Raw genomic sequence first — 21,784 nt, 5'->3', positions numbered from 1 at the left:
TTAAAATGTAATTTATTCCTGTGATTTCAAAGCTGAATTTTTAGCATCATTACTCCAGTCTTCAGTGTTACATGAATCTTCAGAAATCATAATATTCTGATTTGCTGCTAAAAAAAAAACATTTATTATTATTATTATTATTATTAATATGTTGAAAACAGCCGAGTAGATTTTTTTTTCAGGCTTCTTTGATGAATAGAAAGTTTAAAATATTTTCAAACAGAAAGCAGTTGCTGTATTTCAAAGAGTAAAAATATTTCACAACATTACTGCTTTTGCTGTATTTTGGATCAAATAAATGCAGGCTTGATGAGCAGAAGAGACTTATTTAAAAAAACATTAAAAATCTTACTGTCCAAAAACTTTTGACTGGTAATGTAGTTTAAATAAAAAAATACAATACTTGACCTGTTACTTCAGATTATTTCACATGCAACTCAATAACCCCAAAACACAACCCACAATTATTTCTTCAGTAAAAATATTTCACAACATTACTGCTTTTGCTGTATTTTGGATCAAATAAATGCAGGCTTGATGAGCAGAAGAGACTTATTTAAAAAAACATTAAAAATCTTACTGTCCAAAAACTTTTGACTGGTAATGTAGTTTAAATAAAAAAATACAATATTTGACCTGTTACTTCAGATTATTTCACATGCAACTCAATAACCCCAAAACACAACCCACAATTATTCTTCATAGTTCATAATCTTGTGCATTGTGAGAAACTGTACAGTCATGTGATCAGTCATTATTTGCATCTTTGTTTTTTTCAGGAAGTTTGCATGCTGCATTTCTTTCTCTCCTTTAGGGAACTCCATTCTAATACAGTCAGCAGCAGTGGTTTGTTTTGGAGGCATGCAGTCTTGCGTTCTGTAAAATCCCATTTTACACTATAGGCCTCCTGCTCTAATCAATCAGCCTTCGGGGTCTGCTTTATCAATGCGTTTGGTATTCTGATGCTATGCTCTTTTCACATGACTGACTCCATGCATAATCGACTACTGGTAAAACACAGTCACTGAGCTTTTATTTTTTTTATTCTGGCACTCTTCATCCCTGTCCAAGAGCCTTGTGGATATGAATGAAAAGAAGCAATAAAATTTTACTTGGAGGCACAAAGCACAAGGGCTTGCATTACATTTGTATGCGTGTGCGTTTATTTCTGCATGTACATAAAAAAGATGACTGTCACTCCATCTTTTTATTATTAATAAACCTATTACAATATCTGTACATATGGCACTTTTTACATGCTAATAAATAATTTTTAAATGAAAGTGTCAAATGTTTAAGAGCATCACCCAGTCAAGATTAACTGTTTGTTCATGTTTGCATATATTCACTTACTGTATGAACATAATTCAAATGATCATGAATAATCACTTTACTTATTAATGTGCATGCAATGCAATTAGTGTATAACATATGATACTTTTCTTTCATGCACAGTTAAACCCAGGTTTTAATCATTGCACAAGTGCCAGAGGAAGCTGACAGGATCCTCCGATTAGTAAAATAACCATTTAGAATTGCTATTCAAATGATGAAATATAATTTATTTCCATCCAAAATGCTTGCACAACAGGGAGAATAAATTAAATCTGCACAATATAAAAAAAAAAATATATATATATATAATTATCAGAAGTGAACCAGTATCAGTATCACTAGTGTGTTATTAAGCCTGCTTGTGGTTAATGCAACAGGTGAAGAGAGACTTTAGTCAAAATATCAGTTTTAAAAAAACTGAATAAAAGGGCCACATATAAATATGCCACAACAAGGATGTATTCCACTTAAAAAAAAAAAAAGATATTACACTCCTTACAGGATACTTGATATTTATATACATATGAGCCTGTTTGGAAAGTACCCTCATGGACCACCAATGGAAATAACAAGCCCTTTCGGAAGCCAAGCCATCTCAAAGGTCATGTATGTTCAGAGCCGCTGTCGCTACGTGATGGAAAACTGCTCGGTATATCAAATCAAAGTCTTTTCTTCAGGCCTGCACAGGCGAATTTCCAAGGTGCCCTTGGAGATCGAGTAATCAGTGCAAGAGACTCCAGAAAAAACGTCTTCACTCCGAAAGCAGCAGGCGCAAATTACACATCCGTGGTCTCCCTGCTGTATTCACACATCTGCCGGGATTACACACACAGCTCTCCGTAGCGGCTCACCTCCGCTCTCCGTCTGGATTATGTGACGCTCGGGCCTGGTGAGAGCACTTGAACACAGGCACATACGGACTGATCTGAAAAAACTCAGAGATGGGTTTCAGAGATGCTGGCGAGTATCCCCTGATGGGAAAAATCTGCTGCAGTGTCCTTCACATATAGTGATTTGAGCTTGGAGTAAATATGAAACTATAAAATCTCATAAGACTCATCCAACATGCCTCATCTTTTAAACATTTAATAATGAATTCAGTGGGTTCATTAGTAGATAACCATCAAAGTCAATGTATCATCTAATTCTGAAGCTATTCATAAAGATGACATTAAACAGTATTCGCATCACATTTAATTGTTGACATATGACGTATATTGAAATGCAATAGTATCCACCCACTTTTTCCGTGGTATTTAATATCTTGGTTCCGGGAGTATTTAATGTTTGTTTATAAAATGCAGAAAAAAACAACAACTTACAAACGTGACTCATTCCATGAAGCTTTGCAAATTACATAATTGAATCAGAAATTAATAATTTTATTCAGCAAGGACGCGGTATATGTAATTTATTCCTGTGATGGCAAACTTTTCAACATCCATGAAAACTGTTTTTTTTTTTGGTTTAATATTTTTCTCGAAACCATGACACACTACAATTCAAAACTTCTTCTAAGATTAAAAAAATATGAACTATTTATATTTCAAATAAATGCTGTTCTTTTGAACTTTCTATGCATCATAGAATCCTGAATTATCCTGAAACAAATGTATCACGGTTTTCACAAACAAACAAACAAACGAACACACACACACGCACGCACACAAACAAACAAACAAACAATAAATAAATAAATAAAGCAGCACAACAGTTTTCAACATTGATAATAATCAAAAATCTTTCTTGAGCAGCAAACCAGCATATTAGAATGATTTCTGAAAGATCATGTGACACTGAAGACTGGAGTAATGATGCTGAAAATTCAGCTTTGCATCAGAAGAATAAATTACATTTTGACATGTATTCAAATAGAAAACAATGATTTTAAATTGAAATAATATTTCACAATATATAATATTTTTTTGTATTAAATAAATGCAGCCTTGGTGAGCAAAAGAGACTTTTTCAAAAAACAATTAACATTATTTAAAATATAAAATGTAAACATAAATTAGGTTTATTATGTTATCAATTCAAGAAGATGAATGGGATTTTGCCTGGAATGCTTTTTTTGTGATCTATATTCAGTGAGAAAAAATGTAATAATGTAAGATGGACCTGAAATTTCTTCAGCTGGATTTGAGTGGATTGAGTGGATTGAGGGTGAAGAGGGTGTTGATTTTAATAATGTTATTTGCTCAAAAAAAAAAAAAAAAAAAAGTTGTTTCAGGGGCAAAATAAAATGAATGAATACTGATGAATCATCCTGAAGAAGATCAGGGACATTTATTAAGAAAGTAAATGGGGTCAATTTGGATTTCATGCTGACTGTAGGACAAAAAGGATTTAAGAATACAAAAACATTTGAATTCTGAAAGCTTAAACTCCCATTTCACAAACATTGCTGGCATATATCCCATTAGTCTGTCTCCCAAAAAAGACAAAAAACAGGAAGTGAAGCCGCCACACACAGACTCCACGTATTCTCACACACACCACACACCAAAAGCGTAAGTGACAGCATCGTCTCGCCTACCTGAATATATGCAACACTTCCCCACCTCTCAACTCACCGGCTGTCACCCGAAGCTCTCCTATCAAACACACACAATCTCGCTCTCTTGTACCTGCGCCTTTTGTGTGGGCCTACTCCTGCTGCGCGTCCCACAAAGCTCCTTTGATGCTTTGATGAATGTCTGCATGCAAGTGTGTGAAGAGGGCTGTGCGAGCTGTGCGAGTGTGTGTCTAGGTGTGTTCTTGTAGAGAGTGACGAGAAGAAAAGATGAATGAAATTTTCATCTTCCTCGCTGTCAGGTGATGTCAGGGCAATGGATGGAGGCCGATGTGCGGAACATATTTGCTTGCGTGAATAGGTTAGTGTGAGATGTGTCTGTTTGTGTGGGAGGTGCTGTCGGTGTGATGCTGTGCAGAAGTGAAGACGCATGGGCCACTGTGAACTCACTCAAGTATATCAGTGCGCACTCTTACAAATAAAGGTTCTTTATCGACATCAATGGTTCCACAAAGAACCTTTAAAATCCATGGAGCCTTACATCACACTAAAGGTTCTTTGTAATGAAAAAAAAAAGGCTCTTTATATTATTAAAATGTTCTTCACGTGAAGAAAAAATGTCTCTTTTAAGATTTGTTCACTGAAGGTTATTTGAGGAACCCATAGAGGTTCAAAAAGTAGTTTTTTTTTCGCAATTTTTGGTTCCTCAAAGAACCTTTCAGTGAACAGTTCTTAAAAGAACCATTATTTTCCTAGTGTGAAGAACATTTTATTAATCAAAAGACCCTTCTTCCACTATAAAGAATCATTTGTCCAATGGAAAGATTGTATAGATGTTAAAGGTTCTTCATGGAACCATTGTTATCTTTTAAGAGTGTTCTATGGTATCACTGTGAAAACCCCCTTCTGGAGCCTTTATCTTCAAAATATTAGTCTACACTCTTAAAAATCAAGGTTCTTTTTTTGGCACTGATGGTTCCATCCATGGAACTTTCCATTGCACAAAAGGTTTTTTATAATGGAAAATAATCCCTAAGATCATTAAAATGGTTCTTTTAAGAACAGTTCACTGAAAGGTTCTCTTGAGAGCCCAAAATGTTTCTTCATTGACATCACTGTGAAAAACCCCTTCGGGAGGCTTAATCTTTAAGAGTGTGTGTAGTGTCCATTAAACCATCTCTGTGGGTCTGTTGAGTGATCAGGGTGTCAGCTGTGCCCTCAGTTGGCTCACGGTCGACATTCTCTTCCTTTTTAAATCCCACATAACCCTTCTCAGCACATGCTGGACTACAGTTTGTTTGGTGACCATCTTTGGCAACGTACCACGCAGTACACTTATGACAGGGACAGTCTGTCTTGGGTTAAAAGATAAGTGTACACAACTAGCATTCATGCTTGTATGACTTGTGACCAAGCACAATGATTTTTAGAGAATAACTGCTTACATTTTGGTCTGTTCCTCAAACAAATCATGACGTCAAAAGCCTTAGAATATAGCTCATGAGTCATATGGAATAATTTTATGATACTTCCACGCTGCTTCTTTTCTTCTTTCTGATGTTTCAGAGAACCAGGTCATTGCATGCCTTCATGGAATGAATCTTCTTAAAAATATTTCACTGCAGAAAAAAGTCAGGTTTGGAACAATATGAGGATAAATAAATGATGACTTAAAGGGATAGTTCACCCAAAAATAAAGATTCTGTCATCATTTACTTTTTGTTCCAAACCCACTTTTGTACATCTTCAAAAAATTATACATGAAACATTAACATTTATTTTAATGAAACCACCAGTCCACCAAAGTCTATTCCAACAGAACATTCAAAGAGTTTGTAAAGTTGTGGTAAACTATGTGGTAAAATATGGTAAACACAAGCTCAAACATGCTTGAGAGAAGAACAATTAGATTGCTTTTACAATGCCTTAATGGACTTTTTGAAGCAACAAAGTTTTGGTTGCATGGTCTTTCAAAGGAGGGACAGAAATTTCCTGTTTTATTTTAAAAAGTCTTCATTTGAGTTTTGAAGATGTATAAAAGTCTCAGGGGTTTGAAATGAAAAGAAGGTGAGTAAATCATGAGAGAACTAACCCTTATAGAGCACAATAGTGATATTTTATAGAATGTCCCATATGGAGTTTGAATATATAACATTTCCATTAGTAATCCTTAATGAAAGCTCTTTAATATCTCACTTTGTTTAAAAGAAGTCAGTGAGGCGAAATCTAGAGCAGAATCAGATTCTTTAGTTCTTGTAAAAAAAAAAACATAATTCTACTATATGTCTTCTATAGAGTTTCTGAAGCGATCTCAACAGTCTCCCAAACTCTGCACAAATTTGCTGCAATTAAAAGTCCGAGATTTCATTATGAACTCCTACATTTCTCATCCAAATCTGCACCATGCGATCCATTTGACAGCTCTAGATTCTGTCAATAGTTTCATTCATTTTATGTCTACTAAAAGGAAACAGTAACATCTGTGACAAAGTTGACACTTGAAACTGAGAACTCCATGAAGTCTCTTGAGAAAGAGCAACCTCAGAGCAATAAAAACCTCCTCTAAGTTGAGTTACAGCCCAAACCACTACAGCAGACCAGAGTCCACGCCATTTCTAAACTTAAAACATTATAAACTGACTGATCGTTTCAGCCATTCATAAATTTAAAGGGGTCCTATTATGCTCTTTTACAAAGTCTTGATTTTGTTTTGGGGGTGTACTAGAACAGGCTCTCATACTAGGTTGTTCGAAAAACACATTATTTTTCACATATTTTACATTATTATAACACCTCTCTCCCCAGTCTGGCATGAACGGCTCGAATAGTCCCTGTATCAAATGAAGGCCCGCCTTCTGAAATACGAAATGTGCTGTGATTGGTTAGCTGGGCCAGTGTGAGTTGTGATTGGCAGCACTCGGCGCCTGGTCGGGAAATATCATGCCCCTTACCATAGCCACCTGCGAGCTTCAGGGTAAATATTGCGTCAAAATCAAATCAATTTGAGCGCGATTTAAACCTGGATGATTGTAACCACTTTAAGTTCATCTGACTTGGGAAAGCTAGCGTGTCTCCGACATAGTGATAACACTCGTTGCCTTCTCTAGTGCAGCTCAACCAGGTCTTGTCCCATTCGTCAGCATTTGTGATATCACAAATCCCGGAAAATATGCGTTGTAGTCCAAACGAGTCTTTCGTTGTAGTTTTTGAAAAGTGATTTCTGTTAAATAAAATATCTCCTTTTGAAGTGGACTTTGAGCTTTGTAACTTTGCAGATCTTTTTTATGCTCAAACAGCAACATTGCAGACTAACTAAAGTTGAAAAAGTGAAAAAGCATAACAGGATCCCTTTAAACTTGACTGGGAGGCGTAATCATATCACTGGGCTTTTGCCACTACAAAGTTCCCTCTATCTGGACGTGTGTGAAAACGCAACGGATAAAGACAGCTTGACTTATCTGCCTCATCGGCGTACACCTTACCTCAGCTCTTTAGTGCTCCGGCACCCGAAACAAAAGCCACATAAAAAAGCACTGGGCTTTAATGGAATCTCTAATATCTGCTGTTCAAAGCTGGGGCCTATTTACTCATTCTGCACAGTGGAGATTAAGTGTGTTTTCCATCAACTACAATAAAATAGGCAGCGGGGACGTAATTAGGGCCGTTTAAGACAGAGCGCATGCGATTCTGCCAGAGACTGGGAGTGATGGCATTATCTTATGAAGATAAACGAGTCGGCTCTGGTAATAGGCAAATTAATTATTGCATGGCTTCTAATAGCACTGCGCTCTGATTCCCTGCTGCAGGATGTCTTTTGTTTTCATTATTGTGCAGGACAAGGGGAGGGGAAGGAGGGAGCATCTCTCCTCCGAGAGGTGGGGGACTCGCGGAGAGGAAGAGAGATGTCTAACCGCATGTATGCCTCCATATCTACAACTCTTGATCTCAAATGTTTTATCACAGCTTCCTGTGCTGATGATCCGTGAGTGGCATTGATTGGCCGATTCCCTTGTGTGCTGGGTTTATGGAAGCACAGTCCAAATGACTTAGACGTTGCATTGCTATCAGCATTAAAGGAATTCTGAACAGGCATGAAAATTCTGTCATAATTTTCGTCACAAACCCATATGATTTTCTTTTTTTCTGTGGAACACAAAAGCTAGTAGTTTCTTCCATGCAATTACAATGAATGAAGCGTTCAGCTTTAAAAAAGCATTGAAAAGCACCATAAAGATATCGTAGAAGTAGTTCATTTGACTCGTGGGCTATTTGCCAAGTCTCCTGAAGCCACACAATAGCTTTGTGTGAGACACAGACTGAAATTTATGCAATTATTTGCCTTAGCTACAGGAGACGAGAAAATTAAGAGCTAAGGAAGAGACTTAAGGCTCCATTTGCTCTCCTTTTAATCTTAAGAAAGAAAGAAAGAAAGAAAGACGCTTTTATCCAAAGCAACTTATGCTGAATTCAAGGTATTTTCTTTCTTTCTTTTCTTTTTTTTCCTGGGAATTGAACCTATGACTTTGGCATTGCTAATGCCATGCTCAACTCTTTGAGCCACAGGAAGGCCTGATAAGTTACACACCAGCTACTAGCTACTAGGAATCTAGTGTGGACTTTATGTTCCAATTTAAGCAAAAACTTACGAACGGCTGATGCAACTCAACCCGCAGTGTTGAAATAATACAGTACTCTTTACCGTGTTTTACTGACTAATAATCGTACATGCTGTGAGTAACAGGTGTTTCTGCTGAAACAGTCCTCTGATGGTTGTCTCTGTAAATTATTATACATTTGTTAAAGGGGTCATATGATGCGATTTCAAGTTTTCCTTTCTCTTTGGAGTGTTACAAGCTGTTCGTGCATAGATAAGATCCCTAAAGTTGCAAAGACTAAAGTCTCAAATTTTCTTTATAAAAGTTAAGACTCATCCACGCCCTCCTAAAACGCCTCGTTTAAACACGCCCCCACATGTCTACGTCACTATGTGGAAAGATTTGCAGAAGGCGTAACTTTATTGTTGCTGCCGCCGCCACGCTGTGTGTTTCGTTGCGAAAGCGAAACTACTTTGTTTGGTCTTCCAAAAGAGGACACGACTAGAAATCAGTGGTCTTGATTTCTGAAAGATTGTAAGTACGTTTTTTATATATAAAGAATTTGCCACTGGCGATTCAAACGTGAGTTTTGAGCGCTTGAGGTATTCGGCCAATCACAACGCACTGGATAGCTGGCCAATCAGAGCACACCTCGCTTTTCAGACCGATGAGCTTTGTAAAAATCGACGCGTTTCAGAAAGGCGGGGCATAGAGGAGAAACAATAATGTACAGTATGTGGAAAATAATGTGTTTTTTTTTACCTTAAACCGCATAAACACATTTCATTACACCAAATACACAAAATAATGTTCTTTTTAGCAACATCATATGACCCCTTTAAACACTCCACCTGGGTTTCATTTATAAATAAATTTGCCATAGGTCTTTCTCTGGGAAAGTTTCTATACGACTGGCCCAGAACTGTCAAAACATGAGAAAGACAAACAAACTCAGGTGTCTCATTAAAGCAACTTGATGAGACCCACAGAATTAATACATATTTGATACATCACATTTTTTGACTCATATAGTAATGTATAGTGAAAATATGGAGCTTAAACTCAAAGGAAGAAACACCTCAGAGGCCCAAACTTTGGTGCAGTTGTAAGATGAAATTCTGATAGCTTGTAATTTAATGAGCTCTTTATAACAGTATAGCAGACTACTTACATAAAATCCATATAAATATCAGTTGTCTCTCTATATCTCCCAATAATATGTCTTTGTAAGATGATATGCTTAGGTTTATGATCAAATCTCTGCAGTTTTTATTGTGGGGCCAAAAATATAAAGCAATGCAATACAATGATGATCAAGAGATGAACAAATAAATGTTCCTCAAAAGCCTGATGTATATTTGATACTCACATTTTGACATGATTTTTAATGTGTGGATAATCAAGTATAAACTTGCTTCAGTCCAGTAAGTGTTCATCTTAAAATATTACTAACAATATAAAAGTAGTAGAATGTGTACAGCAGGGTTTTCAGCAAAGTTATAATCATGTTGATCCTTTAGAGGCCTTAGAAATTTGCATATCAAATATGATACAGTAGGTTTTATCAGGTTAATTCTTTAAAAAAGAATAATTATTATAATGTCCAGTTTCATAAATGATATTTAGTATAATCTGAGGTAAAAGGAATATGTGACCCTGGACCACAAAACCAGTCATAAGGGTCAATTTTTCGAAATTGAGATTTATATATAATCTGAAAGCTGAATAAATAAGCTTTCCACTGATGTACGGTTTGTTAGGATCGGACAATATTTGGCCGAGATACAACTATTTGAAAATCTAGAATATGAGGGTGCAAAAAAAATCTAAATATTGAGAAAATCGCCTTTAAAGTTGTCCAAATGAAGTTCTTAGCATTGCATATTACTAATCAAAAATTAAGTTTTAATATATTTACAGTAGGAAATTTACAAAATATCTTCATGGAACATGATCTTTACTTAATATCCTAATGATTTTTGGCATAAAAGAAAAATCGATGATTTTGACCCATACAATGTACTGTATTTTTGGCTATTCCTACAAATATACTCCAGGGTCACATATATTTGTGGTTTGTTGGGAAACACTGACCCAGTATGTCATACTGTATATTAATATAGTAATTGCAGTGGTGTCTGTCCGGACTCTCACTGATATGGACTGATGTTCAGGAGTCCATCAGGAGTGACAGCCAGAGAGGAGGAACCGAGGCGGACGGCAGGCATAAAGCAGAGGGCTGTGGTGGTGTTGCGAGCGCTCATCATGTCCTAATGAACCCTAATTAACCTTCATTAGCAGCGAGGTGATCCGGAACGCCGCTGCACCTCTCCCCTGTGTGCGTGTTATTGTTTATTATCACCAGAGTAATGAGAAGACTCACACACCAACCGCTGCGCCTCACCTCTCCTCACCGCGGGCAGAGCCGTCAGTGTGTATGAGTGCTTTTAGGTGGAGGACAGCAGAAAAGATTATAGCCTGGTATAAAGGGTTACGTAGACGCTGGATCTATAACCTTAAACCTCACTGCCCACTTTCAGCAGACACCCAGAATCAGAACAAATACACACTAGGGGTTAAATGTGACCCTGGACCACAAAACCAGTCATAAGGGTCAATTTTTCGAAATTTTTTAGATTTATACATCAAGCTTTCCATTGATGTATGGTTTGTTAGTATAGGACAATATCTGGCCGAGATACAACTATTTGAAAATCTGGAATCTGAGGGTGCAAAAAAATCTAAATATTGAGAAAATCGCCTTTAAAGTTGTCCAAATGAAGTTCTTAGCATTGCATATTACTAATCAAAAATTAAGTTTTAATATATTTACAGTAGGAAATTTACTAAATATCTTCATGGAACGTGATCTTTACTTAATGTCCTAATGATTTTTGGCATAAAAGAAAAATCGTAATTTTCACCCATACAATGTATTTTTGGCTATTGCTACAAATTTAACCAAGCGACTGGTTTTGGGGTCCAGGGTCACAAATATTTACTATGACAGGGATTCAGTTTGATCTGATATTTGCCAAAAATATGTTTGATTTTATAGGATTAATAATTGTTTTCAAATATACATGCTGAGGACAACTGAGAGTAGGTGAATTTTCATTTGGATTAGAAATGATTTATTTGAGTATTATGATAATTAAGTCATTATAACTGTAAAAAAGGATAATTGAGTAAATACAAGTAATTATTAACAGGATTCACACATTTAAGAAAAAAAAAAATTTTTTTTATTTAGTCTGATTCGATAATGAATCATTTTGACTTATTTATGAAGCATTCTGGCCAATTTTTTTGAGAACCAATGCAAGTACCAATGCAAAAGGTTCGAATTATTTTCCAAATAAGAGCATTTTTAACCAATTAAATATTGTGCCTATTAAGTTTATAGTGAATATTAAGTATTCACTACAATTCAAAGGTTTAATTAATACATTTGGACACATTCAAGTAATAAATAAAATGACAAAAGACGTTTATAATGTTACAAAAACATTCTATTTTGAATAATTGCTGTTCTTTTGATCTTTCTATTTATCAAAGAATCCTGAAAAAATGTATCACAGTTTCCACAAAAATATTGATAATAATAACAAATAATTATTGAGTAGCAAATCCGCATATTAGAATGATTTCTGAAAGATCATGTGACACTAAAGACTGGAGTAATGATGCTGAAAATTCAGATTTGCATCACAATAATAAAATACATTTTAAAATATATTCAACTAGAAAACACTTATTTTAAATTGCAATAATATTTCACAATATTTTTACTGTATTTTTGATTAAATAAATGCAGCCTTGGTGAGCATAAGAGACTTCTTTCAAAAGATAAATAAATAAATAAATAAATAAACTCTTCCCAAATCCAAACTTTTGAACAATAGTTTAAGTGGAAAAAATGTATATTTACTATGCAAGTTGTACCAATTAAAGTGAATTTTAAGGATCAGAATCAAGACTCTTTCATAATTCTTAAGACTTTATTCATGTCCCAATCTTAGACAACACAACCTTAATATTCCTTGATATTTCTAGGTTTTCTAACCCTGTATTAAAACCCCATAATCATTAAAGCATTTTACTTCTGTAATTCACAAAACTGCAAAGTAAGGTCAGTTACACTCACACACACACACACACACACACACACACACACACACACACACACACAGACACACATATTCACATGTAGATGAAGTCATATTAATCAACACCAGCTGCTGCAGGTACGGCAGCCAATACCACAGTTAACGTCCAGTAGTTTTGCTTTCATTAAGCCCTCATTCAGTTCTGAGTTATGGGTCCATCCCATCGGACCCATTTAATTAAAGGGGTCATATGATGCGATTTCAAGTTTTCCTTTCTCTTTGGAGTGTTACAAGCTGATTGTGCATAGATAAGATCCCTGAAGTTGCAAAGACTAAGTCTCAAAACCAAAGAGATATTCTTTATCCCACGCCCCCCTAAAACGGCTCGCTCTAACACGCCCCCACATATCTACCTCACTATGTGGGAAGATTTGCATAATGCTGCCCAAATGTTCACGCAAAAAAACGAGGCGTTTGAGAGAGTCGGGGCATAGAGGACCTACAATAATGTACAGTATTTGAAAAATAATTATAGTTTATATTATACTACTAATAATAGTTTTTTGAACATTAAAGCATGTCAACATATTCTGTTACACCAAAAACACAAAATAATGATCTTTAAAAAAGCATCATATGACCCCTTTAAAACAATGACACCTGGAGAGAGGAAGGGCAGGCGGCCAGATCTCCTGCCTGACAGCACACAACACAAACACACACATGTGCTGAACATGCTGCCCTTTAGATCCATATATACATGCAGCTGCAAGAACACACTCATAAAAACTCACTCGCACTGTTTGAACGCAACAGTCTTCCCGAAATAGCAGCATCTCAGAGTGGCACAGCGCTGGTCGAGGAAAGTGAGACTATAATGTATTGTTAAACACCCAGAGGACATGTAGAAGCAGACAGACTTCAAAATATGAGGGGAAAAACAGCAAAAGCTGCCATGAAAGTAAATTCCTAGACAATATCTTGGGATTTTAGCCATAGCAGGGAAGAAAAATCGCAAATGACATCACTTGAACATCTCAGTTGTTTCTCCAAAACAGTGATTAGGATTAAGGAATAGCAAATGAAGAAAAGTCCCTCAAATCCACAAAACGACCGCAGTAATTTCACATGTGCTCTCTAGAGTTTCAGATGAGATCTTAATGTCTCAAACTACACTCAGATCTGCAATCAAAAGATATTTCATAAGTTAGATTTTAAAACGAACAAACAGTTCCCATTAGATTAGTCCTCTTTATCTGAGCTAAAAGATTAACATTAATTTCATAGCTCTACATGTCAACAATTTTCTTATTTGTGCCTGTTTTTAATTTACTTTTAAAGGATTTTTTTTTTAAGAAATAAAAAATACTCTGAGCAATAACATTTTCATCTGGAATATACTCCACTTCCTTTACAAATTCCTCTTCATATTTATTACTATTAATGCATTTATCAGACAACAGACACTCATTCAAACACCACGTACATATTTAATGACTTCAAAAAATACTGGACACTTACAGTAAGTCACAATTATATAAAATGTAACATTAACTTTATATAAATATTATACAGAAAATATACACTATATATAGAAAAATATACACTAATATTCAAAAGTTTTTTTAAGTCATACTTTTATTCAGCAAGGATGCAATTAATTAATGAAAAGTGTCAGTAAAGACATTTTTTAATGTCATAAAAGATTTCTATTTCAAATGAAAGCTGCTCTTTTGAACTTTCTATTCATCAAAAATTCTACAAAAATATTAATCAGCACAACTGTTTTCAACATTTATAATAATAGGAAATCACCAAATCAGCATATTAAAATTATTTCTGAATGATCATGTGATACCGAAGACTGGAGTAATGATGCTGAAAATTCAGCTTTGCATCACAGGAATAAATCACAGATTACAAAATATTAAAATTAAATTAAATTGTAATAAAGTTTCATATTATTACTGTATTTCTGATAAATGCACCCAAGTCTACATTTACACTATAATAGATATAAATAGATATCCTGTTCAAAATGAATATTCAAGTAAAGTATTGTGACATTTTGTGGTTGTGATTCTCTACACTTGTGGTTACTTGACACGTGTGTGAATATTAGGAGCACTGACTTCATAAATCCACAAATAAAAATAAAAAAATCACCAAAACACCAGTTTATTAAAAGTAATCCACTGTTCCCACTTGCTAAAGGAAGGCAAATCAATCTTGCAGCTCATGTTGATAATGATTAATAACCTTTGATAGTTGCTCATCCTGACTGTAGACGAGTTTGACCCAGAAAAGGACACACTGAGAGAAATGATAGATGACAGCAGCGGTTCACTCGCTCGTTCGCTCCACGCTCAACAATTAAAAGCTTTGTCCCCACCAAGACCCTGAGCAGAGTATTTATATAGCGCTCTTCCTCTACGGCCCAGTGTCTTTTCCCTAACATTATCTCCCTCAAACACACACACACACAACAATAACTGTAGATTTGTACCTCTGAATGAAAGGCAACAATCATCTCAAGCAGCAGCGCTCTTCTAGCACGGCTGTCTTTCGCAGCCTAATAACATTGTTCAGCAAATCGGAACGGGTGCGTGCTGCCGGGAGAGGGGCGACACAGCACGAGTTTGAAGGAGCAAATTAATTTCTGTGCCGCTGCGTGCCTGTCTGGGAGACGAGTGTGTGTGGGGCCGTTCGCTCTCTTTTATCAGGCGGGGCAGGCCGCTGTTCCTCTGCCCCGATTCCCCGACCTCATCATAGCCTCACATTCATCACGGCCGCACGTCCCAGGCTGCTTATCTTCTTCACTCTTTCTTTCACGCTCTTCTCTTCATACTATACCTCATCTATAAATCTATCATGTCATCCTGCCCCTGACCTGGAAATATCAGCGACGAGATCATTCACGATTTTTAAGCCTGCTGGGGCGGATGGTGTGGATGCTCGTGCGCACATTGGGTCTCATTCATGAAACGGGAGCAGAACGGACTCCTGTGTAAATCATGCTGTATTTTGATAATAAGCTAAAATGAATGCATTTCTGTCATGACAACTCTCGGAGGGATTGGCATGGTAACTTGGTGGAATAGATCTGCTATGCTGCTGCTGCGGCAGAGCAAGTACCGAGACTTGCTACTTCCAATACACCCACAACATGCTGCTGCTGTGAGCATGTAAGAAATACTGCTGCTGCAAATATAACATACATGAAATAACCCCCATAGCATACATGAATCACCTTGTAGCAGATCTATACAGGTGGAGCTGGGGAAGGTGGAGTGTTTCTGAAGCAAGCTGCAACTGCTACAGCAAACAAAAGCCAGGTATTTGAATATTGAGCAGCGACCTCATTGGCTACTGGTAGAGAACCAATCAGCTGCCATGTGACAATGATGTCACCAGGTCAGATTGAACTAGACCTGTCGGACTGCGCCATCTAGAGCTTCATGCCAGAAATGAAGCGTTAGCGTTAGTTCTGGCAGGTCACGTGAGTCAAGCTTGCATCAGCTGATTCTCAGCTGATCACATCTACCTATAGGAATACGACACCTATCGCAGCATTCCTATATAAGCTCTATTCAGTATTATTCAGCAGCTTTTCAGATTCAGCAGCTTTTCAGCTTGCTCAGGAGCAAATTACCCTCCTCCATCCCCAGCTCCTCCTTTCGCCACAGTCAGGACTTGGCTTTCTGATATTCCTTGCTAATCAGACTCCTTTATCTTGAATAAAGTGTTACACTTAAATATCATTAAGTACATTAATGATATCTGCCTTGTTCTGTTCTGTTAACCCTAGGGGGGTTATTATTGCTGCTCTCCCTGCTCATTCATGACAGGCTGCATGGATGGGCAGGGAGGTTTTTGCCCAGAACAGAACCATACCGCCAAACCAAACTTTATGCTAAGTATCTATCATTTTGACGATAGTGGTCCTGACAGAACTCTGTATTTATATTTTTCAGTCTTTTGATGATACTTAATTTATACACTACCATTCAAATAAGAATACGTTTGAAATAAGTCTCTTATGTTCCCCAAGGCTGCATTTATTTGATCAGTAAAAGCAGTAATATTGTGAAATGTTAAAATTGAAAATAACTGTTTTCCTTTGGAATTCATTTTAAAATGTAATGTATTCCTGTGATGCAAAGCTGAATTTTCAGCATCATTAATCCAGTCTTCAGTGTCACATGATCCTTCAAAAAGCATTTTAATATGCCGATTTGCTGTTCAATAAACATTTCTGATTAATCATTTTGAAAATAGTTGTGGTGTTTAATATTTTTTCAGGTTTCTTTAATTAATAGATAGTTCAGAAGAACATAATTTATTTGAAATAGAAATCTAAATGTTCTAATCTAAACAATATAAATGACTTTACTATTACTTTTGATCAATTTAATATTTCTTTGATGAATAGTATTAGTAAAGTATTAATTCTTAAAAAAAAAAACATACTGACATCAAAGTTTTGAACAGTAGCATATCTAGATATTCATGTATTTGCTCTAAAGTTATTTTTTTTCTTCCCCAATCAAAGCAACCATCTTTTTAAAGAAACAGATGGAGATTAGATAATTAAGGAGATTTAAAACATTTAAATGTAAAAACTAAAATAATTATTCATTTATACACAGCAAGTTAACAGTACATGGTAAAATATTTTGCTAAATATTTTAGCATTTTAAAAATGCCACAAAGAGGCTAAATAAGGTGATCACATGCTTTTTGATGTTGTAAATTTAATCAGAATTTTAAGTTTAATCACTGATATGGAGAGTTTGAAATAAATCATGAAAATGAATCAAACTTAATCTGATGTCATTTTTGCTACTGAAAAACCTCTGAATGCTCTCATAATGTTCGAGTTGGGACATTAGAGTACATGGTTCAGAAAACCTAATTAACTAAATCACAATGTTGCATAATTTTAAATTATCAGCAAAATCATTGTGGATATTTTGAGAATTCAATGCAAAAATGTAAGAATGGCTTCACAATTAATGTAGTCATTCATTTAGCTTCCGTTAGACCCAGATAAACGTCAAGATCTACCTGCATGCACACATATACACACACACTCGCACAGCAACCTTTTGAGGGTGATAATTGACATCTTTTGAAGAGAAGCTGTGATATTTAATGACTAATGGTTTAAAGTTAATGATTGTCCAGAGCAGGTCTCCAGCAATTAACACGATTCCCCTCTCTATCAGACGTCTGCTGAGAGAGATCCAGGCTGTTCTGACCTCAGCAGAGGAAATATAGAGATTACTGGCACCCCAGAGACGCTCTACACTAAGCGTAAAGGTGAAATATATTAAAGAGCCCATTCATATGTTGATTCACCTGAAAAGTTTTAACACTATTATCAAAACAACCAACCCGACACAGCAACACTGACTTAACCAATGGCATGATTTTGGAGGCGGGACTATCTGGATTGTCTGACCAATGCACTCTTAAAAATAAAAGTTCCAAAGGAATCTTTTCGCAATAGGTGCTTTCGTACCGCAGGAACCTTTTTATAGTTCCTAGACCTATTGGCGGAAGTTCCCGCTTTTTGGCGTGTTCGCACCACAGGAACTTGGAACGTATTTTGTTCTAGGAACTCCGTTTGGGGGAACTAAATAATTTCCTACTTCAGAGCAGGGTCTAAAACAGTTCTATGGGAACTACCAGTTATGTAAGTGTATGCTGATTAGCCAAACACATATGAAACACCGGCTACCAGGCATTTTTAAAAAGCTGTGTAAAAATATTTACTCCACGAACATGAAAAACAGCGATAATAACGGCATTTAGCTACCTATTGTCTGCAGCGTTATGTTCTTTTCTCAGCCTCGATGATATGTATCACTGCAAGTTGTCATAGGAGATTTAGTAAATTTTCATGCTTTCAATCGCGTAAATTGTGCGTTTACATTCCATCTTCGTTATCACGAAACCCACGACACACAACAAAAACAGCTCCAATCACATTCCATTCACCAGTTGTCGATGTTTGTAAATACCATGAATAAAGACGCATCAACAAAATGAAAAAAAAAAAAAATCCTGTTCAGATCATTTAAAATAGGCTATTTTATCTTTTTTGTACTATAACATGAGTTCTAGTCTTTATGGATATGGAGGACTCCATTGACACTGAGGGCTATTTAAGGACGTCTCTTTTATTGCTCATCCTCCACCTCCTAATGAACCCAAACTCACTAATAATGATCCTGGGTGTCCTTCAGACCGGGAAGGGCAGCCAGAACCTTCACACACACACACACACACACACACACGCACGCACGCACACACACACACACACACACACTCACGATAGCCTTTACTGCAGTGCTGGCTAACTCTCAGACTTTTAAGAGCAGGAGCTAAATTACCCACAATGCTCCAACTGCAGACAGAAAGCATCATACCCTTGAAAACTGGAGTTGTAATTGAATATAAAATGAAATTAGCTTTTTATAAAGTTCCAGTATTATGCGCAAGAAACAATAAAATATTAATATTATTAATGCCAAGCATGCCAGAGGTGCAGCCTCGATGACTTTCAAATCTCCTCTTATCCGCTCTCATTGTGTGTATTTTATGGATCAAACAAGCCACGTTAACAACACTATAGGTTGAAGCAAGAATTAGTCAAAAAACATGCAAGCGCCACTGCATCAGCGTTGTTTAACATCGCAGCCCTCTCCCGTGGGAAATACAGGCGCATAAACAGCCCCAGAAAACTTCAGCAAAATGGAGGGCTCTAGTCCCAAACAGTATTTACACCCCTGCTGGAGAGACTCAATCAGTGCTGGCCATGCAGGAATCATGCTGGGACAGAATAAGTTAATTGGGATCAATCAGCATGGAACCGGTTCCCTAGGGCTGGGCGCCTTAGGCAAGCAGGATCTGTCAGCGATTGCTTGAAAGATTTGTTAACCACCGACCGGGTTGTTGGTGATGCGGTTGAGCGGCTCTGACTCAACACAAACTTGAAGAGTGAGGGAGAATTCAATGTCACCCCTGTTACTAGAGATGCGCAGAGACTCAGAGAGAGGTAGGATACCACTTTCAGAAAAATACATGCAGGGGCACTGCTGGATTTAATGGAATAATTCACCTAAAAATGAAAATCTTGTCTTTACTCACTCATTTTTAGTCTTCTGTGTAACATAAAGGTGGTTTTCTGAATAATATCCTGCCACATCTTGTGAAAAAGAAGTACACTTTGACATACTTTTAAAAAGAGAACTTATGGAAATTATTTACTTTAAACTGATTGCACTTTTTCTGACACTTAATTGCATGTTTAATGCAATTAAAAGAAAATGCATTATAGTTTAAATTTATATTAATTGCAATTAGCTGATCTTTAGAGTTCTTTTTTGACCCACTTATGTAGGACTTAAGTACATCTTTATATGTAATTTCGTAATTACTTTTGTTGTGTGGGAAGTATTTTTAAATTTTGTTGTCGAATGTACTGACAATCATTTACTGTATAGTAAACTAAAATCCACTATTCTATACTATATACAGTTTTATACTAATCAAATGATATTCTATTAAAACCTGTATGTCATATATGTAAATACATTTGTAATGATGAAGTTGCAGTTTAAAATATTTAACTTTAAATTTAATATTGAATAACACACTACAGTTAAAATTATAATCAGGTACTTATGTGCTTTAGCATGTTGGTAATGTGAAAATAAAACATGAAAATAAGTGAACTTCTTAAGCACAACAAAAGATTATTAAAATGCACCTAATGTATTGATTATTAAAAAATATAAAAATGTACTTTAAAGTAAAACTTTAATTTTTACTTTATTTTAGTGTGTTAGGAAACAGTGTACTCTCTTTAAGTAAACTTTAGTGGTCTTTTATTTCATTAATTCTATATTATCTGCAAGTAAAGTTTTTAAATATATTCTTATAAGATTTTAAGTACACTGCAAGTGCACATTCAGTACAATTAATCACACTTCTTTTTCACGAAATATATTTTTTAACGGGACAAGGAAAAGTCATACAAGTTCGGAGCGACATGAGGGTGAGGAAATGACTGAATTTGAACTTTTGGGTGAACTATCCCATAATAATAAATTCAGTTTTAAATGAAAAATGTAATCTTGATGGTGACACTCAGATGCACAGCGAATTTATACTGCTCAGATGCACAGTGACAGTCGACCACAAACCATCAGCTTAATAACACAGTAAATTAAATGGACTCAAACACTTTGTGCAACCTCACTCCTTCAGTACGTCTTAATGAAATCAATATACTGGACGTGGGCCCATGTCCTAATGCAAGGAAAACTAGATTACATTGACTTGTATGTCTCTGTAATTAAATAAGGGCCATACTGAGCAGCTGCACACAGTTATTTACTATTCCATTTACTCACTCAGCTTCAGTAAAGAGCCTGTGTGTGTATGCAGGCATTTACTTGAAATCATTTTTAACTGACCTTCAACTGCTGCCCGAGACTAGATCATTTGACTGAAAGGTTCTCGGGATGCATTTTTAATCATTTGTCATTGAATTTTTAATTTAATGAAACAAACAAACCCACGTGTACTCACAAAAATGGCATTAATTATTTAAAACACTGTGATGGAGCTCTAAGTGTATTTGCAGTGTGAATGGGTTTTAGGTTTGAGACTCACGTCAGGATATTCTTTAACAGGCACAAAGAGTTTCTCTTGGAGCTGAACGATGGGGCCGACGGCGTCCGGGAGCTCGAAGCTTCTCTTCTCCGTGCTCCCATTTAACGTGTCGTTGTACATGTCCTTTCGTACCCTGCTGATCTCTGAAATAAAGAGAAACACATGCACCATGAGTTAACTGCATCAATCAGGATGCAGACTGGGCAAGGAGAGGATTACAGATATAGTGGCAGGCTATATACTACATTTCCTTTACCAATGGATTATATGCCCTTTAATATGGCAGTAGAAGAGCAAACGCTCCTTAAACACTGCTCTTAAAACTAATGAACCATTCAGTATGTTACAGCATTTACAGTCACACAGCGTGGTTTAATAGAGTAGAGCATGATCCTAGATTAACGGTTCTGTTGCTTGACAATATGGTAATCAAACAATTTAAGGTTGCACAGTTACATGTTTGATACTATGATTATTAATCATTAAATATACTCAATGTGTGCCTCATGATTCAATGGTTTCAGCAGTCGCAGGATTTTTTTTTT

General features: G+C 36.1%; 1 protein-coding gene across 1 annotated transcript in view; it reads right to left on the bottom strand.

Moving 5' to 3' along the window:
* LOC107669555 (protein quaking-like) overlaps nucleotides 1–21,784 on the bottom strand; it is a 54,048-nt gene that overhangs the window by 4,808 nt on the left and 27,456 nt on the right. Inside the window, exon 2 of the mRNA XM_016461840.1 lies at nucleotides 21,240–21,382. Within this exon, the coding sequence (XP_016317326.1) occupies nucleotides 21,240–21,382 (143 nt within the window). The remainder of the gene's footprint in view (nucleotides 1–21,239; nucleotides 21,383–21,784) is intronic.

The sequence above is a fragment of the Sinocyclocheilus anshuiensis genome, unplaced genomic scaffold (assembly GCF_001515605.1).
Source record: "Sinocyclocheilus anshuiensis isolate Anshui unplaced genomic scaffold, SAMN03320099.WGS_v1.1 scaffold460, whole genome shotgun sequence".
NCBI lineage: Eukaryota > Metazoa > Chordata > Actinopteri > Cypriniformes > Cyprinidae > Sinocyclocheilus > Sinocyclocheilus anshuiensis.
Note: the sequence above shows the minus strand (reverse complement) of the source record. Positions and strands in the feature narration are given on the sequence as shown.